The sequence below is a fragment of the Streptopelia decaocto genome (assembly GCF_964273445.1).
Source record: "Streptopelia decaocto genome assembly, chromosome: 16".
NCBI classification, from domain to species: Eukaryota; Metazoa; Chordata; class Aves; order Columbiformes; family Columbidae; genus Streptopelia; species Streptopelia decaocto.
This window is the reverse complement of record NC_138671.1, coordinates 3,713,849-3,729,393: the sequence shown is the minus strand read 5'-3', so window position 1 is coordinate 3,729,393 and position 15,545 is coordinate 3,713,849. Positions and strand designations below refer to the sequence as shown.

At 46.7% G+C, this 15,545-nt stretch overlaps 2 protein-coding genes across 2 annotated transcripts; both read left to right on the top strand.

Annotated features, from left to right (window-relative positions):
* The first annotated feature begins 517 nt into the window (after window positions 1-517).
* On the top strand, window positions 518-8,604 carry ADAP2 (ArfGAP with dual PH domains 2). The gene is made up of 10 exons (XM_082067099.1): window positions 518-794; window positions 2,034-2,164; window positions 2,843-2,934; window positions 3,064-3,149; window positions 3,499-3,608; window positions 4,282-4,428; window positions 5,163-5,246; window positions 5,627-5,689; window positions 6,956-7,033; window positions 7,604-8,604. Exons 1-10 carry the CDS (start codon window positions 701-703, stop codon window positions 7,820-7,822), a joined length of 1,104 nt encoding a protein of 367 aa, XP_081923225.1. The 5' UTR covers window positions 518-700; the 3' UTR covers window positions 7,823-8,604.
* An 877-nt stretch (window positions 8,605-9,481) lies between these two features.
* Window positions 9,482-15,244, top strand: RNF135 (ring finger protein 135). The gene is made up of 6 exons (XM_082067098.1): window positions 9,482-10,430; window positions 11,178-11,264; window positions 11,799-11,990; window positions 12,554-12,710; window positions 13,365-13,466; window positions 14,326-15,244. Exons 1-6 carry the CDS (start codon window positions 10,095-10,097, stop codon window positions 14,859-14,861), a joined length of 1,410 nt encoding a protein of 469 aa, XP_081923224.1. The 5' UTR covers window positions 9,482-10,094; the 3' UTR covers window positions 14,862-15,244.
* The last annotated feature ends 301 nt before the right edge of the window (window positions 15,245-15,545 follow it).

Genomic DNA, 15,545 nt, shown 5'->3' with positions numbered 1-15,545 from the left:
GCAGCTGGGGCTGGGAGGACACGTCTCTTCCAAGCTGCAGAAAGATGCTGGCGCTCAGCTGTCTGACTGTGACATTGGCTTTATCTTGAAGGAGGAACATTTCCATGGGCTCTGCCAATCCTGAACTGCTCTGTTTTATGTATGTTGACTTACACTGACAGGTTTTTTCCTCGCAGCACTTTGGTGCCACATGCTGGGCCGAGCACTCGCGGGGGTGTCAACGCTTGATCGACGTTTGGCGAGCAGATGCTGTTAGGTAGAAACCTTTTAGAACTATTTCTTCAGAGACGAACACGAGGTGGAGTTGAGGCAAACCCGTAGGTGCGGGGCTGCGCCCTCCTGCTGGAAGCGGAACCCATTGTCATCGATTTACAGGGCAGAAATTCCGTGAGGGAGGCTTGACCGAGGGCAGAGCTAAGAAAGAACGGCTCACGTCGCTGTCCGGCCCCGCTCGCAGCACCGGGCGCGGGCGGGCTCGGGACGGGCGGCTCCCCCGCTGGCCCCGCCCGCGGCCGTTGGCGGGAGCCGGGGCCGCCGCTCCGGGGGAACCGCCGGCAGGAGGCGGCCCGAGGGGCGGCCCAGCAGCGCCCGCCCGGGGCCGCGGGAGGGGACGGGGCGCCCCGCGGCGCCGGGGCCGCGCTCCAGTTCCTCATTCTCGTCCCGGGGCTGAGCGGCCCGCAGGGCTGAGCGCCGAGCGGCGATGATGGACCGCGACCGCAACAAGACGCTGCTGCTGGAGCTGCAGAGAGCCGCCGGCACCGGGAACGGCCGCTGCGCCGACTGCGGCGAGCCAGGTAAGGGCGCTCCGCCCGGCAGCGCCCGCGGGCCCGATCCCTCGGGCCCGCCCGGTGCGTTCTGACCGGAAAGCGTGAGGGAGGCGGGCGCCGGCCGGGCCCCTCGGGCTGTGCCGCCGTCTGTCCATCCGCGGTCAGTCTCCCGGTGCGCCGGTCTCTGCTTCGCTCGGTTCCTGAAAGCGCGACCCGTCCCCACCTTTCCCTTCACGTACCGCAGGGGCGGCAGCAGGTGGTTTCCCGGCGCGGTCCCGATCGCGGGGGCGGCCGTTCCGGTGGGGGCTGCGGGGCTGCCGGGCTCCGGGCAGCCGGGACTCGGCTCTTCCGAGCCCCCCGGGAGCCCCGCGGGCAGGAGGGGACAGCGTGGGACAGGAAGTGGCCTCTGTGCAGCAGCAGCTTCCCCAGAGTTATTTGTAGACAGCGCACAAGGAGAGGGCGTGGGGCGGTTTTCCAGCTCTGTCTCTGCACTGGGATAAAGGCACCGAGGAGCCCGCTGAACGCCCTCTCAGGCTGGCACCCTGCGCTCAGCCGGGGCGCCTGTGCCCTCAGCGAGGTGAGCGTCAGTCCTGGCCTACAGCGGCTGGAAGATGGCAGGTAGCTCCAGTTCGTGATAAGGGAGAGGCGGAGGGCAGCGTGGTGAAAGTGGTGATCTAAGGACACAGCCTCGCCAGAGCGCTCGGGATGCCGCTGAGCGTCGGAACAGCTCGGAGCGTCGGAACAGCTCTGAGCGTCGGAACAGCTCTGGGCGTCAGAACAGCTCTGAGCGTCGGAACAGCTCTGGGCGTCAGAACAGCTCTGAGCATCGGCTCCTCAAGGCCTCTTGGGGAAGCAGCATCCAAGAGCAGGAGCTGCCATGGGCGCTGGACACGAGTCCTGGTTCTGGGTGGCTGTATTCCATTGTACTCCCGATAATGCTCGCTGTCTGCAACATACTTTCATTGTTAATTCCGCAACAGGAGCTTTCCATGTAGAACTAATAATTAGCTGAGCTTTTACATCACTACTCGGCTGTCTGCACACCCACATTAATTTTTAAACAAATAGTTAGTCGAAGAGCTTACAAAGGCAGGGGCCACATTCTTCATTCAGGAAAGCAGTGACAGGAGTGACAGCCATAAGCAATGGGCTGGGATTTGCTGTGTTATGTGTGGAGCCTGGGCTGCGCATCAGATGTGCTTCTTGCCTTTGCCAGTGGCTGTGCCTTTTCGTATCTATCAGTTCATGCTTTGTGTTTGTCTCTAGATCCAGAGTGGGCTTCATACAAACTTGGAATATTCATTTGTTTGCATTGCTCTGGAATCCATCGCAATCTTCCTCAGATCAGCAGAGTTAAATCCCTTCGGCTCGACTTCTGGGAGGATGATCTTATAGAGGTACAGAGCAAAAAGCAGTAATTCGTTTACTTTTCTCCACGTTTTATCATAGCCTTCTGTGGCTCATAATTCTTGCATCATCCACCATGGACAAAGGAACAAAACCACACAGAGCCAACTTAACTCCATGGGTAACTTCAGGCTTTTGTTTGTTTTCTGTTGGTTTTTTTTTTTTAATTATCTACTTAATCAAATTACACTGGCAGGTGATCAGGTTTCTAACAGCCTGCGGTGTTTGGGGTTTTTTTCATAGCACACAGAAACTCCTCATTGTGGTTTAGAAGCCCACAGATATTTCCAGATAGTATGTTCTATTCATTAATCAACATACCCTTCTTAAATATTGTATCGGCCTCTCACCTTTCAAAGGAACTGTGTTAATAATATAATCACCATTAATGTCTAGGAGGAGATGAAGGTATAGGGAAATTGTAAATATCTTTTCTCCACAAGCTGGTGTTCCTTCCCATCTGGTTCAGTACTGTAACTACTGAAAAAGGCCCAGCCACCTAAATGGCTGATGGTGCTAAAGGGAATTTATGTTCAGAGATGCACTGAGAGTTATGGCAAGACTGAGCAAAAACTGCCATGTGCCCTTTGATATGTTTCATTTTATGTTCTTGACATGGTACTGATTTTGTAGTTGCACACCTAATTGTAACTTCTTCTGTATTTCAGTTTATGAAGAAACATGGGAATCTCTGTGCCAAAGCTAAATATGAGGCAACAGTCCCTTCCTACTATTACATCCCTCAGTCCTGTGATTGCTTGTAAGTCGATGGCATGTTTACTGCTGTAGACCTTTAGAGCTGTTGAAATTCTGCTTCCCTCTACAGGTGTCTTTGGGTGGCTGGTAAACATAGAGGCAGATCAGCTTTATCCATGTTTTTCTCTTTCAGGGTTTTAAGAGAGCAATGGATTAGAGCTAAATATGAGCGTGAGGAATTTGTTGCCACTCGAGTCTGCCAAGATCCTTGTTCTGCAGGTAAAGGTCAGGATTGTCAGGGAAAAGGCCTTAAAGGCCAACAGCAGAGTGTTCTGTTTGCAACTTTGAAGACCTTTAAGGTTGGCTTGTCATATATGAACTGCTGGATGCGCAGGTTTTGCTTTGAGTCTAACTTTGAGAAGAAGCTCCTAAGAAAAGGCACTTAGACAAGTGCAAGGGTGTATTCAAATCTTACAGTTCTCTAGTTCTCCACTGATTTTTTTTTCACCTGAGGTGAAAATTCTCAGATGGAGAAGAGACTTGAAACTCTGTGCCACGCCACTCTTTAGATAAACAGTCCTGCTGTTGTGCTGCCCGTCTCTGACACTTGCCGTGGTCCGACCTGCAGGGACCCGTGAAGGATTCCTCTGGAAGCGGGGGCGGGAAAGCAGACAGTTCCAGAAGAGGCGATTTCTCCTGTCAGCAGGGGAAGGGGTGATGAAGTACTACACCAAAGAAGTGAGTTCCTCAGCCAGAGTTGGCCATAGGTAGCTGCTCAACCTCCACCCTCAGACACTGCTCTTCACCATCAAAAAATACCATAAATAGCTTTGTCTCTAGTTTTGTGGCCAGGCCAGCCTGTGTGTGGAGCAGCCCAGATGTTTCCCCATTAACATATGTGGTATCTTAGGCAACTGCTCTTCTGGATTTAGCCCTTTTCCTCATCCCTTATCTTAACCCTGCAGCCTCTTGCTTAGTGAAGAAAGGAAATGGATACTGACAGTTGAACAGCAAGATGAAGAAGAGATCTGTTAGCAGCTGCTACCTCTTATATTAACAAAATATCCTCTCATCAACTGCTGCAGCGTCACCCTCAACATGTCTCGCTTCTGTGGGAGAGTGTAGCTCATTTTTCTTCAACTATGAGGCTGGAGATAGACCCCGTCCCTTACAATTCAGACACATCCCTCTCAAATAGCACCACAGCATTTCTCAAGGAAAGGGAGTCCCTCTTTGTAAGTGATTTTATGTAGCATGTAATTAAAGCTTTATATTTCAGGTGTATCCAATATTCAGATATTTTAGGATGCCTGCTTTCTATTCAGTAGGGATCTAGTTTTCATACAGCTAATCTGTCCTCCACTATCTTCCCTGAGAGCACTTTAATACAACAGTGCTTTTCTTTTCACAGTCCAGAGGTCCAAAAGCCATTATCAGCATTAAGAACCTGAATGCAATGTTCCAGACAGCGAAAATCCAACATGCTCATGGGCTGCAGATCACATACAGCACAGATGGTCGAACAAGAAACCTTTTTGTCTATCATGAAAGTGGAAAGGTGAATACCACAGAGATTTTGAAAAAAGCAAGATGCTTAGGTGTTGGATCTATATTTTGGAAGAGATATACCCTGTTTCTGCAGGATCTGGTTTTATTTGAAGTCACTATCACTTGTAGAATATATAAAGTTGCAGAATTTGACACTAACAACTATGACATCTTGTTTCTGTTCTGTTGGGGCATACCTGCAACGTCACACCCTGAGCAGTCTTATGGGCTCAGTGTGGCACGTATATAAATCTCTGCAAGGTAACTACTGCCTAACGGTTTTATACAATTCTATGGTTATGTTATTTGAAGCCTTCTTGACACACATTGAAAATATTGTTGTCCTGCATTATTTCCAAGCAAACAACGATAATTTTAAGAAGTATGTCTATGGGTTTTGTTAGGTTTTGTTTTTTCCCTTGCCATAGTTCTCATGTCTATCCAGGTACAAAGGTTCTTAAACAAAACCATAACTGAATCAACTGAAAAAGCCTGTGTACACAGACTCGGGTGACTATCCATGCTGAGAATGTTGGGGACCTCCCTGAAGGGGCATTTTAAAATTATTTTGGAGGCTCAATTTTTTTCAGGTGTCTGAGACAAGTCACTGACTCTCTCTGCCCCTTGGGGAGAAAGTATAGCTTTGCAAAGAGATCACAAGGAAGGAGAAGAGCATTTTGGAGAGGCAGCGCTCTTGCTCCTTGTTATTCTTGTCTTTATGTTTCTATTTGCTGTTTTCCTTAGGAGATTGTTGACTGGTTCAATGCCATTCGGGCAGCACGTTACCACTATCTCAGAACAACTTTCCCGACCGTCCCTGAGGCTGAGGTGAGAACTGAACAGGGTTTGAAGTGGTCTATGCAAACATAGCATGGGAAAACATTTTCCCACTTCTGCCAGAGGCAGGTGCTCAAACAGCAGCATGTGGGTCTTGGGAATGGGCAGAAGAGGTAGAAGGAAAGGCCACCCTGCATAACATGCAAAAATGTAGTCAACGCTGAAGACCTAAAAGTCTCTGTATGGTACTTATGAAGTGTAATCTTTAAAACCTTATGTTCCTTCTTATTTCAGACTTCCCTTTACTGGGCAACCAAAAAAAATCCCAGGCCCCAAAAGCCAAAATTGATGACGATTAGCTTTGACAGAAACAGAACAGAAAAGCAAGCTTGAATGAAACAGACTTTTAAAATCTGTTTGTGTTCTCCTAGCTCATACCCAGGATCACAAGAAATTATGTCAAAGAAGGATATATGGAGAAAACAGGACCAAAAGTAAGTGCATACTTGTGAGTACACAAAAGAGAATATTCCAGATATTTCTACTATGTTTACTAGGAAACTATTTGTTGAGTGACTACGCTTCCTGGCTCGATAAAAGACATTATATTGAAGCCTGTCATGTTCTTTGGGACCATGGGGGGTTTTGTGTAGAAAATAAGAGTGGGAAGAAGAATCCTCCTTGAAGAGAAAGCAGGATGGATTAACTGGCAGTGGCCATGCAAAGTCCTGTTACGCAACACTAGATGGGCTGTTGTGTCTGCTAATTGGGGCTCTAGAACTGCAGCTCCTGCCAGAACAGAACATCACATGCTGACTCCCCTACTTCCCTGTTTCTCTTAAAGTCAGTAGCACATAAGTCACATTTGCTGATAGCAGCAAAGTATGATTGAGCAAATTCTCCACAGTGAAGCCTGTGGTTTCGTTTGGTTTTTATGGGAAAGTATTTGGACCACTACTGCTTGAAACAGGAGAGGGAGATTTCAGGCTCCGCTGAAGGAGGAGATAAAGATCTGAGGTCTTGTTTGAACATTGTCACTTCTTGCTTTGCTGTTCTCTGAGGGAACCATGAGCTGAAGTCCCTTTAAAAAGTTCAGTGGTGAAATGCTGATATTGAATATACTGGGTTTTTGGCCCAGCTCAGTGCTAGTGTCACAATACATCTTCCTGCAGGTACTTGCACAGAGAATACTCACAGCTACAAGTATGAAAGATTGTGTGTTTTTCTCCTGAGGCCTAATTTCTACTCAAACTGTAGTGAACCCCAGAAGAGCTTCAGCATGGAGCAAGGAATAGCTCAGGGAATGGTCGGATAAGTGTAGTTGATGGAATTAGCACTTAGAAAAATTACCATTTCGCCCTACCATTGTGCATCCCACAGTGCTAGGGAAACACCCCCAAACCAAAATGCTGAAATTGGTTGCACGTTCTCATCATCACCACTGGCCCAGGAATCGTTCTCTGCAGTGCTTTCAATCAGCCCACTTGCTGCAACTTTCTTAATCCTGGTAATTTCATCACTGGTAGGACCGAACTTCCCTTTACCCAAAGGGTTGTCATTGAATGCAAATCTCTAGTTTGAGCCCAGGGAGAAGGGAGCTGAGGGCTGCACACAGCAGAGACTCAGCCATTACCGGTCACGGCGATGAATGAAACTGATCTCAAGTTCTGAGTCATTTAAGCAGTCCAGGATCTGCCTCGAATAGGCCAAACTCCCCTTTGGGACTTGGTCTTTAAAGAACTTCTACCATTTCCTTGCAGCAGAAGGAGGCCTTTAAGGTGCGCTGGTTCTGCCTGGATTCTCAAGAAAGGAACCTGTTGTACTTTAAAAATCCACTGGTAAGACAGCTGTTCTTTGCTATTCCACAAGCCACTTCATGAATCTGGGTGGGGAAGCAGGGTCTGTTCTCATCCAGCTCTTCGTGGCTGCGCAAGACTGCAGCGGGCTCAGTCTCAAGAGCCCGTCTCCCTTGTCAAAGGGTCTCTCTGAAGCTGAGCTGTTTGGGAACTCTGGCCCTTGCAGTGACTGTGAGGAAGATCTGAGTCTTTTAAAAGTAGCTGCTACTGCTTGTGGCATTTAGAACCCGCTCTCTCCCAGCCCTGTCGCCATTGTGCCTGTAACCTTATCATGATGAACAATATCCCAATAACAGAGGCTTGGCAGCCCCAGTGTCATCCTTCCTAGCACTGCTCTAGGCACAAGAATAAATTTCCTTGCTCCTTCTGAACACCCACCAGCCAGGTCTGTAAGGGTCCCCACCTCCTCCTTCTGAGAATGCCTTTGAGTGTAAAAAAAACTCCAGCGTGTTTCCTGCTGCTTGTCACCAAATCCATGTCCCCCATGGACAGAACATGCTGGAGCTACACTGTCTGCTGGCTAATGGCTGTCTCCTGCTTCCTTCTTTCTAGGATGCCTTTGCACAGGGCCAGGTTTTTATTGGAACGATGGATGAGGGATATGAGGTACGAGCTGGCTTGCCCCAGGAAGTCCGGGTGAAGAAGAGCAAACCAGCGATCACCGTGGTCACGCCAGTGAGAGAGTTTGTGTTTATATGTGAGAACGACCGGGAGCAGAAGGAGTGGATAGACGCTTTAAATGGAGTCATTGCCCAGTCTTTGAGGGGTTAAGACTAGAACAGAGTTCAGCTGAACTGCTTGGGCTCTGTTCAGCGCTGCTCTGTGGCCCCTTTCTGCTGGCAAGGATAGTGCTCAAGGCCCCACTGTGACTCCAGTATTATACAAAGGACTTCTTCCTTAACAGCTACAGGGACAGGAAGGGTGGAACTGAGAAATGAGTAAGAGGGAGAGCAGATAATCAGAAAAAATCTGTGCCCTGGAGAACCTTGCTTGAAGTGCCTTCTCTTCCTACCCTTCTCTGCTTTGAGCAGGGGAGGCCTTCCCAGCCTGACCTGGGGATGCACTTCCAGTGTTGGCTTATGGAGAAAAAAAATGAAGTCCATGGAGAAAGTCTGACCCCAGAAGGGCTGCCATGCATTTCCGTGAGGATTCCTGCAGGTGCTGTTATATCAGATCCTCCTTTTCTTGCCCTTGATGTCAGAAGGACTCCTGTTCATCCCAAAGGATGCACTTGACACTCCAGCCAGTGGCACAGATCCTGCCAGTGAACGGGGTCATCGATTGCATGAGCACATAGGAACAGTGACTGAGAGGCAAACGAATTGCCCCTATCAGGAAGACGCAGGGTATCCTGTTGGATGGACTTGAGATACCAGTTCATGTTGCAGTCACTGGATGTCCTCAGGGAGGAGCGGAGTCAGGCAGCTACACTCCACCTGGTTGCAGCTCCTGTCCAGGTAGGGACATGGTTGTTTTCAGCAGAGTGGGTTTAATGTCTTTAATAGTGTTCTATTTCTGGCACAGTAAAAAATAAAAGCCAAGTTTGAACTGTGGAGGATGCTGTAGTGGAATCACTCTGATGACAAATACTTCTAGCTTCTTGCTTTCAACAGTTTCTGCTGTTTGACTTTTTTATGAGTGGCAAATCCAACATACTAAGACCTAATTTTTCCAAAGCAACTCCACATGGTGCTGATCTGTATCCTAAAAATCAGCTGAAGCTTAATGACCCTGACTAGGCTGAGCACTGAAAGGCAGAAAGGACATTTTAAAGTGTTATCTTCAGTGACTTGCTTCAATGAATGAAGACCGGTGCTGGAAGTGAAGGGTGAGTGCCTCCTGGTCAGGAACCACTTACATCCATTCTGTGCAGGAACCGGTGAAGATTTGCACTGGCTGATACAGTCCACTGAGTATTTTCTTGCCTCAAGACCAAGTCTGAGACTTGATTCTACCAAGCAGCCAGTCATTCAGATATTTAATTCTTCTTTTCAAATAGCCTTAGTTTGCAAATCAAGAGGAAGTTTTGCAGACTAAGTTTCTGGTGGGGCTTCCACCTTTTGCTGAGAATTGCCAGCCAGTCCGAGATACCCAGAATAGTTCTCTTCTGCAGAAATAAGGAAGTGTCAATACTTGCAGAGACTAGTGAGATTGACTCTTTTTTTTTTCCTTCTCCACAATGGTGAAGACTTGTTTGAGTTGGATTGACATTCTGCCTGTCCCAGCCAGCTCATCATCATCCAACTCTGCACAACCTGCACCAGTTGTTCTTGCTGATGGGCTCCCACAAACTTCCCTGTGTTCCCACTCTCCCCACACAACCTGATTCATTCTCGCTCACATGCTGGTTCAGCAAATCTTTTTCACAATCTAATCCTGCAGCCTTGAAATCCATAGCAAAGCACCTTCTGACTTGTACAAGGAACACTCAGTCTTCTTGTGGTTTGGTGTATGTTAATTGTTATTTTGAGATGAGCTAAGTAACCCAGGATGACCTCAGAAGAGTTCAGTCCGTCCAGTAGCCTGAACTTTGCATGAATGGGGCTCTGCAAGTCCCGCTGTGCTGTGTTCTTTGCTCCCCCGGATAGATCAGCAGACCAGCCATGTCAGCAACTCTGATAGGACTTGTTACAAAACCGGGAAACTCCTTGTGAAAAACGAAACCGTGCAGATAACGGCAACTTTTTGGGAGAGTCAATACAAGTCAAGGCCAGGTCACAGAGAGCTCTGTGTCACAGTCCATTTCTACAGTCAGCCCAAAGCCTCGGACCGAGTGACCAGCCGAGGAAGGGTCGGGCCGGTCCCGGCGTTCTGGCTGCCGGGGGAGCTCCCCCATTGCGGCGGGGTGCAGGTGGGCACAGGTGGGCACTGGGCACAGCCCTGTCCCGGTCACGGGCTCTCCCGGAGCCGGGACCACAGCAGAGCCGCCCAGCCCCGCGTCTGCGCCCGTCCCGCCGCTCTCCCCGCTCTTCCCGCTCTGCGGCGGGAGGCGGCGCCCGGGGGAAACGAAACTGGAGGCGCTGCGCTCCTCCCCGGCCGAGCCATGGCCGCTGCCATCGACCTGGAGCGGCTGCTGGGCGCCCTGGAGCTGAGCTGCGCCTGCTGCCTGCAGTACTTCACGGAGCCCGTGCGGCTCCCGGGCTGCGGGCACAGCTTCTGCCGCGGCTGCATCGGGCAGCACTGCAGCGGCCGGCAGCGCGCCGCCTGCCCGCTCTGCCGGGAGGGCTTCGAGCTCAAGGACCTGCGGCCCAACCGCGAGCTGCTGGCTTTGGTGAACTTAATCCCGCAGGAGGTAAAGGAAAAGGAGTTGGAAACGTGGGGTGAACGGAAACCCTCCGGAGCTGTTGCCTGCAACGACCGGAGTTCACCTGGGGAGAAGGTACGGCCACAATTCCAAATACTTCACCAGCGTCATGAACATGGGACGTGGCTGGGATTGTGTGAACTTTATTTTTCTTTTCACTCCCACTCCCCCAGATTCTTTACATTTCCCATGCTAATCTTGCCATTATTGTAATATCATGTATGTTGGGCGTGTAGGTTTAGGGAAAGCAGTATTTGGGGTTCATTGGAGGTACGTTGAGGACTGCATAGCTGGATTAGAAAAACTAATAGCTGCATGTATTGAGGTCATGTACAATAGTAATTACTAACTGTTCTTTGTGCTGGTTGTTATTTATCCACCAGTATAGCACTGGGGACTCCTGAAAGGACATGTAGTATTATTATACAGTGCTAGAGCTCCACTCAGCTGAGTGGCTCAAAATGGGACTGATTCATTATATAGCTCTCTGCTTAAAAGAACTCCCAAACTTGAAGGAGGTGAGAAAGTTCCACTGACCTTCATTATTTTAACACATATGTATCTAAAATGTCTTCAGTCTCTGCAATCAAGCAAAGGGCTGAAGCTCACAAATGTATTTGAAGATGTAATTTATGACTGTTGCACATTGACTTTATTGTGACTATTCCCACTCAGAATTAATTGTCTTCCAGACCCCTCCTCAACCAGTCCAGCACTTAGTTAACATCAATGACATGGGGATTTTTGTTATCTTGCTGCTTAACCTAGTCATGATTTCTTTGAGGATTATATAGATAAATGGTCCAATGTGTTGCTTTAAAGGAGGAAGAGACGTGGGACACCTCCAAGCAGCCAGAAGTGACTGCAGAGACCATCCACCTCTTGAGGAGAGATCTCAGTGAAGCAAAGGTACACGTTGTATGTTCCCTACCTGCAGGTAGCTTCTGTTTCCACTGCCACCCGGAGACGTGACTGACTCCAGGGCAGCTCCCAGCCCGGGGCAGGAATCCGCCTTTTCATTTCCTTCTGTTGCTGTCACAACTCTGTTTTTATTGATAAGAACAAACTATGGCACCACCTATACTAAGTCCTGTCTCAGCTGGCACAAAGGCTGCTGGAATTGTGCATCGTTGCCTTTTTCTGCCTACCCCAGGAGTAGCCCAAATGTTTCTGGAACTCTTAAGTGCAAAACACAAATCATAAAGAGGGAATATCGATCTTTCTAAGTTGCTGAGCTATAAAATAGTCAAGATCCTGAGCACGCCCAAAATCTAATTTCAGGTAATGCAGGATGGTGTCAAATATATTTTATTTCTTTAACTAAAGGTAGCTGTCTCTGGTCTGTGGGGTCAGTCAAAGAGCATGCTAGATGGGGCTCTAGGTTCTCATATTCCACACTTATTTTCTAGCAACACAATGAACTCCTTGTTTGCTGCCTTTCAGAACTATGCATCTCTGATCAAAAGCCAGATCACTACAGATTTCTGTTGCATGAAGGAGTATGTTGAAAGACAGGAGAAAAACACACTGATGATCATTGAACAAGAGCAAAAAGCAGCTCAACAGAAAATTGAGGAGACTATTCGCCAGCTCTCTGTTGAAGTGAACAAGCCCACAGACCTCAAAGCCCAAACAGTAAGTGATGAAATGAAGCGGCAGAATGTGAGCAGAAACCCTTAAGCTAAATGTCTTGGGTAGCTGAACATGTACAGAGCACTTTCAGGTCCCCACTGCACTGTGCTCACTAGAGACAATGATACCAAACCACAGACTTTACTGTTACCAGGGGAAGTTTGGAGTGAGAAATTCAGGGGGAAAATGCATTAGAAAAGGCACAGGCCGGGCATGCAATTCAGAACTATATTTGTTCCAAGGACGCTGGTGACCTGGAGTGAAGTGTCTCAGATGCAGATTTCCATATATATATATGAAACAACTGTCCTGTTTTCAGTTTTCTTGGGGAAAACAAAGTATTTTATTTTTCATTAAGAATAAACTATCCCTTCATGTTTTGTGTGAGATTTCATGTTAGTTCTCTTGGATAACTCTCCTATAAAGAAAGCTCTCAATACAAAGAATAAGATTTTGGAGAGATCATTGCTGTTTCTCCACTCTGGCTTTATCATATAATTTGATATGCTAGATGAAATAACTGCTATTGTTTACATCTTCCCTTTATTCTTTCATGTCATTATTAGAGTAGTTTACCTGAGAGACATAAGTACAAAGGCTCACCTTCAACGACTAAAATTACACTTGATGAGAAGCTTAATGCTGTCAAAAGTGCTGTAGTAGATCTTAAGAGAAAGTTGGAATTTTTACTTTTGGAGAAGTATGCTCGGCAGTTCCCACCAGGTGAGTTTTCCTTATTTTGAAATCTCTTTCTTGGAGTGGATCTAGCAGGGCACCTTGGAGAAAACAGTGCATGTGTGTCATTATTATAAACCCCTTGCAGTTTTGGAGACAACATGATTACTTTAGACTTCTTTCGTGGCAGCCCAAAAGAAAAGAAGTGACTGACATGCAGATCAGTAGTGGAGAATGAAATATCATCTACCTAAATCTTTTTTAAAGCTGTAGGGTTGAATGTCAGGCTTTTTGGTCAGCAATTAGAGTAAAAAAATTACTTTGTACTTATGAATTACATGTGCAGGTAACACAAGAAACACATGATACTCAGAGAAAAATTAAGAACACTGTAAAAACTTTTATGACAAAAAAACCCCTTTTATGACGAAACTGGCTTATACACATAGAAAGATCCAACTGCTTTACCCATCTAACTTTTCTGACTGCTGCATCTGATCACACTTAGGGAAGCAGCATACATTTTTGGATGAAAATATTTGCCTACACATTCCTTGATAATTTATACAATCATAAGAGCAACTATTTGTTTTGTACTTTAACCACTAGCTAGGTTTATTTTATGTACATTTTCCTTTAGAAGTATAAATACTTCTATTCACATTTTGAAGAAGTGCCTTACTTTGATTTTTTTGTATTTAGTGCAACTTGCAGACTTCCATCAGGAGACAAGTGTGTGCTCATTATCTCCAGAGGCTGCAGCTGAAAATCCAGAACCAACGATTTCAAGCCAGTTTTCTCAGTGTAAGTATGCAAGCCAGCGTGACTCTTCAGTAGCAATATTCACGTCACTATGAGACTGTGGATTTGCTGAAGAAAACTGAACTTACACACATCAGCAGGAGATCTGCCTGTTTACCTGAACCATAGAAACACAATGAAGCTACCATGAATTAATCAGTTACGGCAGCGTAACGCAATACTATACCTGACCACATATGCAAGATTAAAAGGATAAGCAACCTGTTTCATGGAGGTATATAAGCCGTGTTGTAGCTTGTGCTGGCTGCAGAGTCTGAGTTGGTGTGTGGGCACTTACCACACCTTACTGATCTTTATTCTGTTAAGCTGTAGTGACTCCACTTGCTGCCTGAATTCTGCATCATTTTTACAGAAATATTTTCCACAGTCAACACACAATACTGCAGCTGTAGCTTGAAAAACAAACCAGATATTTTTGCCGATAAAATATCCAAGAACATGTCCCAATGAACAGATGACTGTGTAAGTTTTATTAGGGTAAGCATCCCATTTATTATTGGCAAAAGGGTGATTTCTTTATAAGATTTGGGTTAGGAATAAGATCCATCCCGTAAGGTGCAAAGTACTTTCACCTTCCCACTGGAGTGCATGAGTCTGTCATGGATGCTTACTCAATTGTGCCTGTTAAATGTTTCGGTATGCACAGGTTACTGTTAGGGTTTGGTTGGGGATTCTTGCTGATTTGCAGGGTTGAACTTCGATTAAGGTTTATTTATATTGGTTTTCCTTTCTGTTTTTGAGTAGGGGATGCACACCCACTGTTATTTAGGATGGATGTAAAGACTGAGGTGAACTTTCTTGTTGCCTGCAGGTTGAGAATATTTTCCTTTCTCTCTTCTAGGGGCAGATGATGTGACTTTCGATCTCACAAGAGTATATGAGCGCTTAGCAATTACAGCCCAGAACAGGCGAGTAATGGTTTCCAGCCACCCAGGTAATTATGAACCATCGCCCAACAGATTCTGCATCAGTCAAGTGATGTGTTCGCAGAGCTTCTCCACTGGGTGCCACTACTGGGAAGTCATTACCAAGGACAGTGATGGGTGGGCTGTTGGAGTCGCCCATGAAATGATTGGTAAAAAGGACAAATTAGGAAGAACAGAGCATTCCTGGTGTGTAGAATGGCTAGGTCCCAAAAAGCAGCTGTCAGCATGGCATAGGGATCAAGAAACATTATTACAGAAGGATAAACCATTGAAGGTTGGAGTTTTCCTGGAGCTACAAAAGAAGACCATGTCATTTTACTCCATCACTGACAAAGAAATGCTTTTGCATACTTTTGAAATCAATACTTCAAATCCTCTTTACCCTGCTTTCTGGCTATATAGTCTAGAAAGAAATGGATCTTTAACTATATGTCACACAAACAGGAGGTAAAGCCTGTTCAGAAAAGTGACAATTTTTCCTACATTGATTAAAAAAAATTACAGGAGAAGAGATGATGCCATGAGCTTTCTTTAGAAAGATCTGATTGAGTAAGGAATACTCAGAGGACAATGAAGTTACTGATCTCATGTGTGAAAGACTTACTCTTTATGTACTAAACTACAGGGATACACTTTGTATTTGAGGACCTGGCACTTTGGGGAGGTGTCCCAGAACATCGTCTCCCTGGCACCGTATCTTGTTTAAGTCTTGCCCAGGCCAAAAGTTTGTCGGTCCTGGTGGTGGTGTGACCACTGGAATGGTTTTGGAAGTGGATGTTTTCAAATGTTTGTACCAGCTAATAAATCATGAGGTCACTTTATTGTTCTTTTAAAGAGCCTGTAAAAAGGACTGCGTCATGGCAAGGACTGCGTTTTCTTGCCAAGGAACCTGAGGTTCTGTAAGTTTCCTTGCCAGAGAATCTTTCTGGCTGCAGGGAGGTCCCTGTTGCCTGCATGGGGTGAAGAGGCTGAGATCCTGCAAAACCCCACAGCTGAATTTCTGAGAGGACCTTCATGCAGGCAAACTGAAAACAGAGCTCCCGAGATGCAAAAGCTTTTTTCAGGCTGTGCCGCTCCACAATGAACAGAGTAAGTTTAATGCGAATAAAGCATGTAGGATTTGACTAGCTTATTT